At 39.9% G+C, this 11272-nt stretch overlaps 1 protein-coding gene across 1 annotated transcript; it reads right to left on the reverse strand.

Annotated features, from left to right (window-relative positions):
• Positions 1-112: 112 nt before the first annotated feature.
• On the reverse strand, positions 113-10477 carry LOC147332643 (ethanolamine-phosphate cytidylyltransferase-like). The gene is made up of 13 exons (XM_086289308.1): positions 10167-10477; positions 4520-4608; positions 3943-4104; positions 3768-3834; positions 3600-3684; positions 3482-3523; positions 2386-2518; positions 2176-2258; positions 2020-2097; positions 1881-1946; positions 1727-1792; positions 1549-1637; positions 113-1346 (listed from the first exon to the last, which is right to left on the reverse strand). Exons 1-13 carry the CDS (start codon positions 10301-10303, stop codon positions 1232-1234), a joined length of 1212 nt encoding a protein of 403 aa, XP_086145434.1. The 5' UTR covers positions 10304-10477; the 3' UTR covers positions 113-1231.
• Between the last annotated feature and the right edge of the window lie 795 nt (positions 10478-11272).

The raw sequence follows: 11272 nt of genomic DNA on the forward strand, positions 1-11272 counted from the left end.
ACTAATGTGCGGCTTCATCATCCGCCTCTTAAACTAAGGAATCAAATTAGAGGTGAAGACAAATCACACCGTGTGCATGAAAGACAAAAAAGACAGCAAACAGCTTTTCAGAATAAATTCTTATTATCAGCAATAATATACTGCAGCCTAATCGGTTTCTGCAGCATATGTAACATAAAGATTATAGCCTATACTTAATACATTCCAAACACACATACAGACATATCATTATGTTTCTGAAACGATGCAAAAACATCTATACAGTAATTAATGGAGAGGAGGCGAGTAAAATATACATCTACAAAAAATATATAATTTAATCCTGTTTGATATAGAGACAGACGTTAAATTGAGACTGCACGATCAACTCAACAACTCTGAGCATCTGCCATAGTCTTCTAGTTATACTGTGAAAGCTAAAGGTTTAAACAGTATATTAGAATAAATGTGTAGCGTGTTGGTTAAAAAAAAAAGAGCTACTGCAGACAAAAGTCCAGGTGTTCAGTTCAGATCTCAATTATGTGCATTTTTTAAGTTTCGAAAAAGAAACGGAACAAAAAACTAAATTGAAAATGTTTCTTTAAATTCCGGAGTAGTCAGTGTTGTCTGAAACAGAATCTGGTATGTACAGAAAAGAGAAGCAATGAGATTTATCTCCTGATTCTCTAGTGTTTTTCAGCGTCCTCCATGAGCCTGCGGTCACTTTATAATACACACAGACACACACAGTGTAATCGATTAGTTGTGAGGCTAGCCCACTGCTGGGCTAAACAGCAGCATCTGTCCCGCTGAAATGACAAATCAAATCACATCGCAAGACAGTGCAAGATCTCACACTGCATATGCCCAAGAAATAAGATAAAATGCCTTTTTTTAAATAGGAAAAAAGTATTTTGAGAATTAAAAATGACATAAAATAGACATTTGAATATATAGTGACATCTTCCTCCAAACTTTGAATATATCTTATCATTTGCATGTGCGATTGTTGACTGACACAAACATATAATTGCATATGCAGAACATGTTAACAAACCCTCGTAACACACTATATTAATACCTGATGATCCCACAGCAGGTTACGCCACCCTCGTCAAAGAAGGGGCTGCTGTTAAGACTACTGATATTAGCCAGGATCACGTGTGGAGGGTGTCATAGCACTTACAAAAGGGTTGATTATAATGTACATGAGTTTATATTAGTTGAATATGTCACTGTTAGCTGGAGGTGCCTACAGCACAGCCTGTGCTCTTTCTTTAGTCTTTTCCTCCTCTAGTCTCTTCATGGCTTCGATCACTGCAATCTCTTTGGCCTCTTTCTTCTGGTTCCTCGCCTCAAACAGCAACCTGAGTCAAGGGAAAGTGTAAGTAATATATAGTAAGCCTAGTTTCAAACAAATATACACTCATTGGCCACTTTATTAGGTATACCTGTTCGACTGCTCGTTAATCGAACTAATGTAACTGTAAATGTTAACTAACTCCAGGTTAAAAGGTACCATGATTGCATCAAGATGTACGATAAATTTACTACATCTGATTGTTTTACCTGTTTTTGATTATCCTTTGCACGATGGCGTCCGTAGTGAGGCTGTTCCCGCTGTCAACAGTGCGCAGGATCCCTTTTCTTCTGGGCTCCTGAGTATTAAGGAAAAACTGTAAGTAAACACTTATGTATGTGTTTTCATAAAAATAAAAAAATCGCAGCATATTTGTGGGAGTCTTACAGCATAAGGGTCAGATCCATCTTTGTCGGGATATATTTCTGTCTTTCCGTGGCAAACGAGATCCACCTGTGGAAATTAAGTCACGTGTTTCACTGTATTATTTCTTCCTGTTACCTATGCAGTGATAAAAGTTAATTATAGCATGTGCACGTACCTTAAAATGATCCAGCAAATCTTTTGTGACAGCAAACGGTGCACCGATCACCACTTCTGACACATACTGTAGAAACAAAAAAAAAAGAAAAAAAGAATATAATTCATAGATTTATAATCAATGAATTACTCGAACTTACTCGACAAGCCAGGACGCTGAGAGTCCTCTCGTGGACATTCATGATGGGGTAGTTTTTCCCTTTGTAGCGATTCACCTCCTGAATGATATGAACGCAAGCATTGAGAAATCTCAAAAGGAGGCAGTAAATGTCTCACAAAGATATAGAAATACTGACCTGATCAAAGTGTAGCCCCACTATAATGTAAGGCTTTTCTGCAAGCTTATGCACGGCTTCCAGAAAGTCCACATGGCCAATGTCTGGTAGGAGACTAGTCAGGAATGCATTCCAAATACTATTGCGTAGCAACTGTTTTATGATTTAAAGGGAAAAAAAGGTTGGTGTATAATCAATTCTAGCAATTATTGTGAGGTTAACAAAGGATACGGAAGAGATCAAAGGCTCCTGCCACATAGATTATAGTTTCTCCAGGTTGAGGCTCCTGGCCTGAGGCAAACTGGATGATTTTCTGAGATGTCTGAAGGAATTGAGACACCCCTGTCCAGGGACTATGGCCCTTCTGGTCAATCAAGAAAGAAGAAAAAGAAGTGTAATGTGACAAGTAGGAATAGAACAGATTTACTTCAGTATAGCTGGTAGTATTAACAGGGACTAGAAAGTATTTCTCTGATGCTACCTTTTCTTCAGTGGTTCCATTACAACTCCAGAATTGAAATTTTCAGACAGACACTGCGTCTACTTTTACAATTAGGCTTAAAACTTGTTCTTTTAATAACGTTTACAGGTAGATGTTGCTATAGGCTGAGCCTGCTGTGACGCCCTGAGCATTTCCTCAGAACAGATCACATTCTGTTAAAAGGGGCTTCTTCATTCTCGCCATTACCTTGCTGACAGGACAAGTCAGATTTGTGGAATTTTTTTTCCTATAAGACACTAGGGTCCTTTACCTTACAGCATAAAGTATCTTGAGGCAACTGCTATATAAATAAAATTGAATTGAACTAAACTGAGTATTGCCCCTACATATGAGACCAGAATTAAACTTGTGCTGCATCACTGCCACCCAGTGGTGTAAGTGGTCAATGTCACCTTTGGTCAATAGCAGGCCTACAAATCCAGAATGCATTTATTCATTCCTCGCCAAATTCACAGCATTACTCTTCCACTCTTAAATGTGGAGAGACCCTCTATTTCTTTGAAGCTGTTTAGAGCCACAGCATGCTGGCTCTGAGTTACTTTCCCCATCCAAAGAACAGAAGTGGCATTCAGTATTGACTGGAAAGGCCTTCCACTTGATTACAAAGTGGGTCCTAAATCAAAGACCTTTATTTAATTATCTCTGACATCTGGTCCAAACACCAAAGTTTGCTACTTAAATAACAAAACAGTTAAGTAAGAGGAAGTCAAAGAGCCAGCAATCTTTGGTCAAACACACCCAGCTGAAAGGCTTGACTTTGAGCTGAAGTTTTGATATGAACTGGCTCATAAGGAAACCATCAAATGAAGTAGAAAATTTACTTACTTTTCCAAAGTTATCTGTGTGCTCCTGATAGTCTGAAGTGTCCTAAAACAGCAGATAGGAGAAGTTTAGCTTTGTATTCTGATCTGAGCTCATACAGAGAGAATCTGGTGATACTCACAATGTTGCTGTGGTGGGCTTTGGTCATCAGCAGCATCCTGCCAACTAAGTCTGTTGTTGAAACTCCCTGGGTTCGCTTGCACTCCCTGTAACATCACGGCACAGTATGTAACTTTAAAAAAAAGAAACATCCCACCCTGGCTATGCTTATTTGGAAAGGAAAACTCACCTGTACCGTCCTGACTTCTTCACCTCTTCATATGTATCTTTTCCATCCACAGTTAATGTTATATCGTCTGAAAGAACAGCATACATGAGTTCTTCTCTAAACTTTAGAGAAATACAGCTGCCTACGACTCCAGCTACGTGTCTAAATAAGGACGTAGGGTGATGATATTCCATACCTCCGTGCACACAGAAGTCACAGTTGTACTTGTCGAGGGTCTCGAGGGTGGTGACATAAGGAGCTCCTTCCACGACCTCGTCCACCCATTTTATGGCCCGCACCATCTTATATCTTTCTTCCTGAGTGAAGACTGGGGGACCCTTGTGCTTTGAAATCTCACCTTGCAAACAAAAAATAAGTAGAGTGATTGAGACACTCGTAACAGATGCATTTCTTCTTAAGTTGAAAGAAAGGTTGCTGCTATCTGTGCCGGCCCTGACCGTCAAGGCATTCTGTGTTATCACAATGTCAGAGTGCCCCAGTGCACTCTGTGCACCACAGGAGGGTGGGGCACAGCTAAGGCGCCCTGCTACTGTCACAACAACTCTTTCTAAGTGCAGTGGATGCAGCTGGTGCCTGACTGGTAATGACAGGACTGAGGAAGATATACAAGCCCTGCAGGTGCTATTGTAAGGAGAAATAGCAGAATGCATAGTATAAGCTAGACTATGCATAACAAATGCAGACAGAGGATTTCTGTTACACATGTACATGTGTAAGGGACACATATATGTGTACATTATTTTGAGCCTTACTGTCTGTGTGTACTCCAACAATGAGGTAATCTCCCATGGCCTTGGCCTGCCGCAGCTGGTTGGAATGGCCGTAATGTACCATGTCATAGCTGTAAAGGAAAAATACATGAAGGAAGAGTATGATTACTCACAAAAGCTCCCTTGTAGTAGGTACAGTGTATAGAGCAGGGGTGGGCAACTCCAGGCCTCGAGGGCCGGTGTCCCTGCAGGTTTTAGATGTGTCCTTGAACCAACACAGCTGATTTAAATGGCTAAATTAGCTCATCAACATGTCCTGAAGTTCTCCAGAGACCTGGTAACGAACTAATCATGTGATTCAGGTGTGTTGACCCAAGGTGAGATCTAAAACCCGCAGGACACCGGCCCTCGAGGCCTGGAATTGCCCACCCCTGGTCTAGAGGGATGAAGTAAAGCATCAAGCTTGAATTAGAGCAAGAAGATCTGGCAGCTGTTCGTTGCATAACTCCTCTTCAAAATACCATATTTCTTTTATTATTCCTCGTCATAACAAGTAAGCCAAGAACTTTTTGGTGAACCAGATAAAAGCTGGGTGATATGTTTTAATTTTGAAAAACAACAATGTTGACAATCTTTTGAATCTTTTTTTGGCTCTTTTGAAAACTTGGATGTCAGATCGTCTTTATGCCCTCCGGATTAAAGTGAAATTAAGCGCATTAATAAAAGGAGTTTTAATTCATGGATTATAACATTTGAAAAAATACTAGTATGTATTTATACATTTACAAGGTTCTTTTAATATAAATCAGTTGGTATCAACCACAAACATATTTAATCAAAGTCTCAAAAATTACAAACAAAATGTCAGTGGGTGTGTGGTTTCGCTTCCTCTTCTCTCCTCCCCTTGCAGGATGCCATCTGTACATAATTAGATTAACACATATTGGACACTAAGATTGTAACACAGTAATCTAGCATAGTGATCGAGAACAGATGGGCATTAGGCCTCCATTGCTATCACTACTGCCAACAGTTGACATCCTGTTTTTCTTTCTGATCTACTCTGAATGCGATATGTTGGCGCTGATATAAACAACGGAGTAAGCATGTACTCTGATGAAGGAAACTGCAGGTAACACAGAAAATGAACTGAGGTGGATTAAGATTAAAGTACGTTAAATGAGCCGCTCCTCATTTTTTTTATGTTTAGCTTCTACTGAGCCAAAGGGGTCTTAAGCAATAGTTAGCAATAATTAGTTTGGCAACTTTTAAATGTTTCTGCATGACGGTAATCCCCCCCAAAAAACTCCACAATAAAAGACTATCAGTTATAGATTGACATTCCCATTACCAGATTGCAACATTATTGAAGCAGTGTGGGATCATCTTGATGGACAAAAGAAAATAACATTATTGTATTTTATATAAACTTTTTACACTATTGTATTACACATTTGCATTCTCATGAGGAAATCCCAGAACAGCACTATGAATAGCATCCTAAAAAAATCAATAAGAAAACAGCTCCACCAGGGCAGAAACAGATCCCGTGTTGTTCTGTGATGTCAGTCTACATAGGTAGGCTACGAATAGCGTGCACTGCACTGAGCATTGACAAGAAATTTTAAAAAGTAACCAGAATTTTGAACGTGATCACTGCTCACTAAAACCAAACAAACTAAAAAAAACTCATCAGGAATTAATTTTGTGTTTGTGTCATGTGCTACCAATCTGCGGAAACAGGATCAACGTGTGCAGGCGCTGAAGGAACAGAACTGGCCGTGAGAAAGTGACACGGGAGCATTTGGAGGTGAATGATATGAGATGAAAACTGAGACCCGGACAGTGACAGGAATAATGCTTTTACAGGTGCTAAACTATCTTATAACATGCGACCATATTCCTCTTGTATTTTTTAGGAGTGGATCATCAAGCGTATCACTGGAGGATGATGAAATATTAATTAGTGTACTCTGTTAGGAGACACCCAAACTGCACCTAAGCTTCTCAGTATGAATAACAAACATCTCTGTACAAAAGTGTAGAAAATAGTGGATCTGTAAAGATCATCATCTTCCTTTGGTTTAAATGGACTCTAATGCCACAGTGTATGAGAGGAGATATGTTACATACACTCACTCGTATGGACACGAATGTTAATTTTGAGCTGTTAATAATTTCTTTGAACAGTTCTTTTTTCCAGGGTAGAAAAATACAGCATAGATTTTTGATGACTTCAGAGTTGTGTCAACACAGGGTCAAAAGTATAAATACAGTCAAATAACTTATTAGTGGTACTGAAGGTTCTATAATGTCTTTTAACTTGACAAGTCAAGACCTATTAACTTCTCGTTAGTGAACATGTTTCACTAGAACAGGCAGTTTCTTTTGAAAAAATTCAAATTCAACTAAATTTGCAGCTGCTCATATAGGCATGTTTCTATGTGAGCAGCTGCAGTGATGATGACTAATCTACTTCTCCAAATGTCTTCTGGAGAAACGGTTAATTATCAGACAAGACATTGAACTATTTGGCCACAATGACAGGGTAAGTTTGGACGAGTAAAGATGAGTACCACCGTACCAAATTTCATGCATGGAGGTGGTAGCATCGTGCTCAGGGGGTGTTTTGCAGCCAGTGGTACTGGTACATTGCACAAATTGAATAAAATAATGAAAAAAACTCCCTCCAAATTCTTTAACTTTATCTCAACTCAGCAGCTAGATGGTTGAAACTTGGACAAATTAGTGTTCCAGCGGGATAATGATTCTAAACACATCAAAACTTGTTTTAGAATAAAGTAGGCTATCACTGAGCTTCTGAAATGGCCTTACCAATGCCCAGACTTCAACTCTATTGAACATTTGTGGACTAGACTTAAAAGGCAGATCTGTGCCAAGAAACCAATCAATTTAAATGAACTCTACAAATTCTGTCAAGGAAAGTACTCAAATGTCCAACCACAATTATAGAAGAAACTTGTTGATGGCTACCAGAAGCATGTGGTTAACGTGTGACTTGCTGAGGGACATTTAGCCAAATATTAGTGGGGCTTTATGTATATATTTGACCTGCATGTGTGCATACATGCATAGAAAGTATGGAATAAATGTCATCTGGCGCCCAAAATATAAATAATTAAAGATGTATAGTGTACAATCATTACATGCTGGAAAAAGAAAAGTTCAAAGAAATCATTAAATCCACAAAATTAACAAAATTGACATCCATGCCCATGATGAGTGTATGTAAACGTCTGATTACAATTTATGAGGCTGACTGATTAAAAATTCAGTGGTTATCTCTCAGGACCAACAGTCTCAGATAATCCTGGGATGAATGAACACACCAGTACTTTACAAAGGCTTTGAATAACCACTTTACAGTCTTGCTTGTACCTCAGCAGATAGTGGAAATAGACTTTACACTCTTCCTTGATGATGCCTGTTTGACAATTGATCTTTAGCCCCGGTCACCTTCTTTCACAGTGACAAATAAGAACAGAGAAACAAAAGGAAGAAGAAGATGGTGCAGGGTCAGAAATATCTCAGCAGTTGAACTGAATGTGCACTTTCCTTGGACTTTTTCCTCACAAGTTGCTGACACAGCAGGATATCAGTAGGAACATGGCGATGTACTGTACAGTTAGCCTTCGGGGAACAATGTGCTCAGTGAGAGGCACGGCCGCACAAGCTGTGGACGGCCTGAGCAGGTGTGGGCTGGAGGGGTTAAGGGGGTTAATGACAAGAGCTCTGTTGGCATTGGCTCTCTGTGCATGCTCACCCCACCGGTTAATATTCCGGCATCCCAAATATTCTGCAACATACCATCAAACAGCTACACAAAAATGGCAGGATTTCTACAAGAGAAAGCCACCATAATCTTTGCCTTCATACACAGAAACTCAAACCATCTATTTTGCCGCCGCAGCATGACACCATCAAAGTTCGTGACAACAGCTAACATGAGAAATTTCTTGTGAAATATTTTCACTTCATCAGCTAATGTTTGCAGCTCTTTTTAAACATTTTATCACATTTTCTAAGAAATCGGACTTCAATGCTCCCTGTTTATTCTTAAGCTACGGACCTTGGTGCGAACAGCCACGTTTTTTTCACACGGAGGTCAATGGAATGGAAAAGGCTGGGCTGTTGTCGAGTTTTTCAAATTCCACGAGAACCACAAACAAAATTCCATCTGCATCCATTGTTTCTGGGATGGACATGGATAAGTCTATAACCCCTCTAATACACCCATAGTTATATAGGAGTATGGATTAATGCCAAATGTGTCTTTTACTAAAGAAACCTTCAGCAATCAATATGCAACTTTTATGTTCTGTTGAGCTGGCGATGGCAAAGAGATATTCCCAGCACATGCTCTGAAGGGGAGTTAGCTTCACTGTGAGCTCACCGAAAAGTGCCAAGGTGACATGTCTGAAATACTAAAAGGCTGACCAACAACCATGAGTGCTTCTAAAATAACATTTTCATACTTCAGATTCACACTGAACACCTCTGTGCTCGTTGCATGACTGGTTACGACAATTAACTGTGACTATCAGAACTCAGCTGCTCTTACTGGAGGGCTAAGTGATTTACTTGGATATTTTAACACCACCAGCTTAATTAAATTATTTAAAACCAGAGTTACTGTTTTACTTCTCAGTCTGACTGTTGTTTGTGTACTGTATACTGTATATATCATATTTAAAAGTGTGACATTAGAGCTAAAGAAGCAGAGCAAGCAAAAATCGAACTTTGTCCTGTCATGTACATGTTTGCTGTTCTGCAAGACAAGAGCTACAATTCATATCTGTGATCATATGAATCGATTACCTGTATTACATCAAAGAATGCACAAATAATGATATCACAAATCAGATATGATTTTTTGTTATTCCATTACTTCACACAGAAGCAGACACCCCGTTTTACAGATGTCATTAAGGAGGCGTTACAGTTATTCCGAGTCAAGATAAGGATAAGTGTCCTGGGATGTTTCTCTTTTAATTGCCTCTTACCCAAACTAAGGCACATGTGATTGTAATAAGCGTAATTCTTCAGGTTTCTCAGAGAAACTCTTCACTTGCCTCTTTTTGCCATTTAATACTTTACACACACAATTCCTTTTTCTACTCCATAGAAAAAAAAATCTTTAAAATGAAAGTAAGATCAATACCAACTGGTCGCTGCTACGAGACCAGTAAATACACCTAGTAATGATAGGAAGTCGCAGTAAACTGTAAGTAGATAAAATAGTAATCAATTAACTACTTTGGTTTGTCCTCTTGGCTTCTCACATGACCTCTTCAAAATCCACCATAAAGTGAACTACTCTACAGACTCTGGTCACGGTTAAATGGTTATGAGCAAAGGCAGCTGCAAAGATCACATCTGTGCTGATGTTCTAATAATGTCCTTACTGAGAAGAGCACTAAAACTGGGCATGATGACGTGATTGACCGATAGCAGGATATACACTTTAAGCAGCATCCCCACTCAAGAAGTTGTGTGCATGCTGATACCAGTGAAGAATGAAGCAGCAGCGCTGTGAGCGTCCTGTAACCTGCAGCAGGCCTGTCCAGCAGCAGGTATAATGCTGCCACATCCAATGAAACGTGCTCGATGCAAACAGTGAGCATAACCATAATGCCGTGGTATCTTCATCACGCATTTAAGAACTCACCAGCCATCGCACCACACCCGGATTCTTCGCCTTCTCTTCTCCGGACTGCAAGCTGTAGCGCCCGGGGTCGTGCCTGCGTCTTTCCCGGCTGCTGTGTTCACTTGGTGATGGTTGTGGTGATGCCCGTTCTTGATCATTGTGGATGTGCTGACTGTGCTGAATTTGCAGCCCGGAGCGGGAGACGGACTCTCGTCAAATGAGGCGGTTACCGGACCGTGTCGGTTCGTGCGTGTCCCGTTTCAGCAGGACAGCCGGTGTCTGTATCAGCAGCGGCGAGGCAGCAGCAGTAGTGCGTTGCGCCAATGCCTCCTCTACCGGCGACGCAGAGACGCACGACGACCTTTGCGTCAAGCTGATCAAAAACGCGGATGAACCAGAGAGGAAAGGAACACCATTAATAAAACCCGGTGTGTCACATCGCTGCGCGTTGGTTTTATTTTGAAAAGTCTGGCTCACAGCTCCACGTTTATTGAGGCTCACTTGACAGAGGTCTCATCGTACGATGGTGCCGCGTCCGACACATTGTTACATAATAGCGGCGTTTTCCACCGTCAGGTGACGAGATCTGGATTCCAATATAAAATAGCAGCCTCTGCGTCTTTGATGAGCGGAGAGGTCATGATAAGCTTTGCTCTATATCTCCAGTACACTTTGTTTTGCTCACAATTATCTCTGCATAAATAACAATAATAATAATAAAGGTAAGGATTAAAAGATTTTGTAGACACTGTAATATTTTATTTTTTCCCCATTAAAATAAAAAAAAACATTTTTAAATAAGCTATAGCAGCCAATTTTATTAAAAAATACGACCATCTGATTTCATAAATCTGTAGTTTACTCAAATTTCAACTAATTCTTTTTCCTTATTATCCTTATGCATCCAAGCTCGCTAAATATTGCACTTTACAGCTGTTATATTTGTCATGGTGTCATCTGTTCATTCCACTTTGATGATTTTAGCTGTGGGTTGTACTGTGTCTAATGACTTGTCCAAGCTCATTTAGCAGGGGCAGTATATCAATAAAGGTCTCAGCACTGTCAGCAGATTTTCACAACAGTACCTACAGATGTATGCCTGGGTGGATGGCTAAAGATTTACTACA

This window comes from Aulonocara sp. 'chitande type north' Nkhata Bay, linkage group LG4 (genome assembly GCF_057382095.1).
Source record: "Aulonocara sp. 'chitande type north' Nkhata Bay isolate Kocher_YH1m ecotype deep benthic linkage group LG4, A_spYH_male_GT1.1, whole genome shotgun sequence".
Taxonomy (NCBI): domain Eukaryota; kingdom Metazoa; phylum Chordata; class Actinopteri; order Cichliformes; family Cichlidae; genus Aulonocara; species Aulonocara sp. 'chitande type north' Nkhata Bay.

What these genes read in the sequence shown, in the direction of transcription:
- LOC147332643 (XM_086289308.1), bottom strand. Translation starts at nt 10,303, where the DNA reads ATGATCAAGAACGGGCATCACCACAACCATCACCAAGTGAACACAGCA. An exon ending in ACACAGATAACTTTGGAAAA is followed by an intron (nt 2,519 to 3,481) that starts GTAAGTAAATTT and finishes TTGATTGACCAG; the next exon opens with AAGGGCCATAGTCCCTGGAC. An exon ending in ATTTGCTGGATCATTTTAAG is followed by an intron (nt 1,793 to 1,880) that starts GTACGTGCACAT and finishes TAATTTCCACAG; the next exon opens with GTGGATCTCGTTTGCCACGG.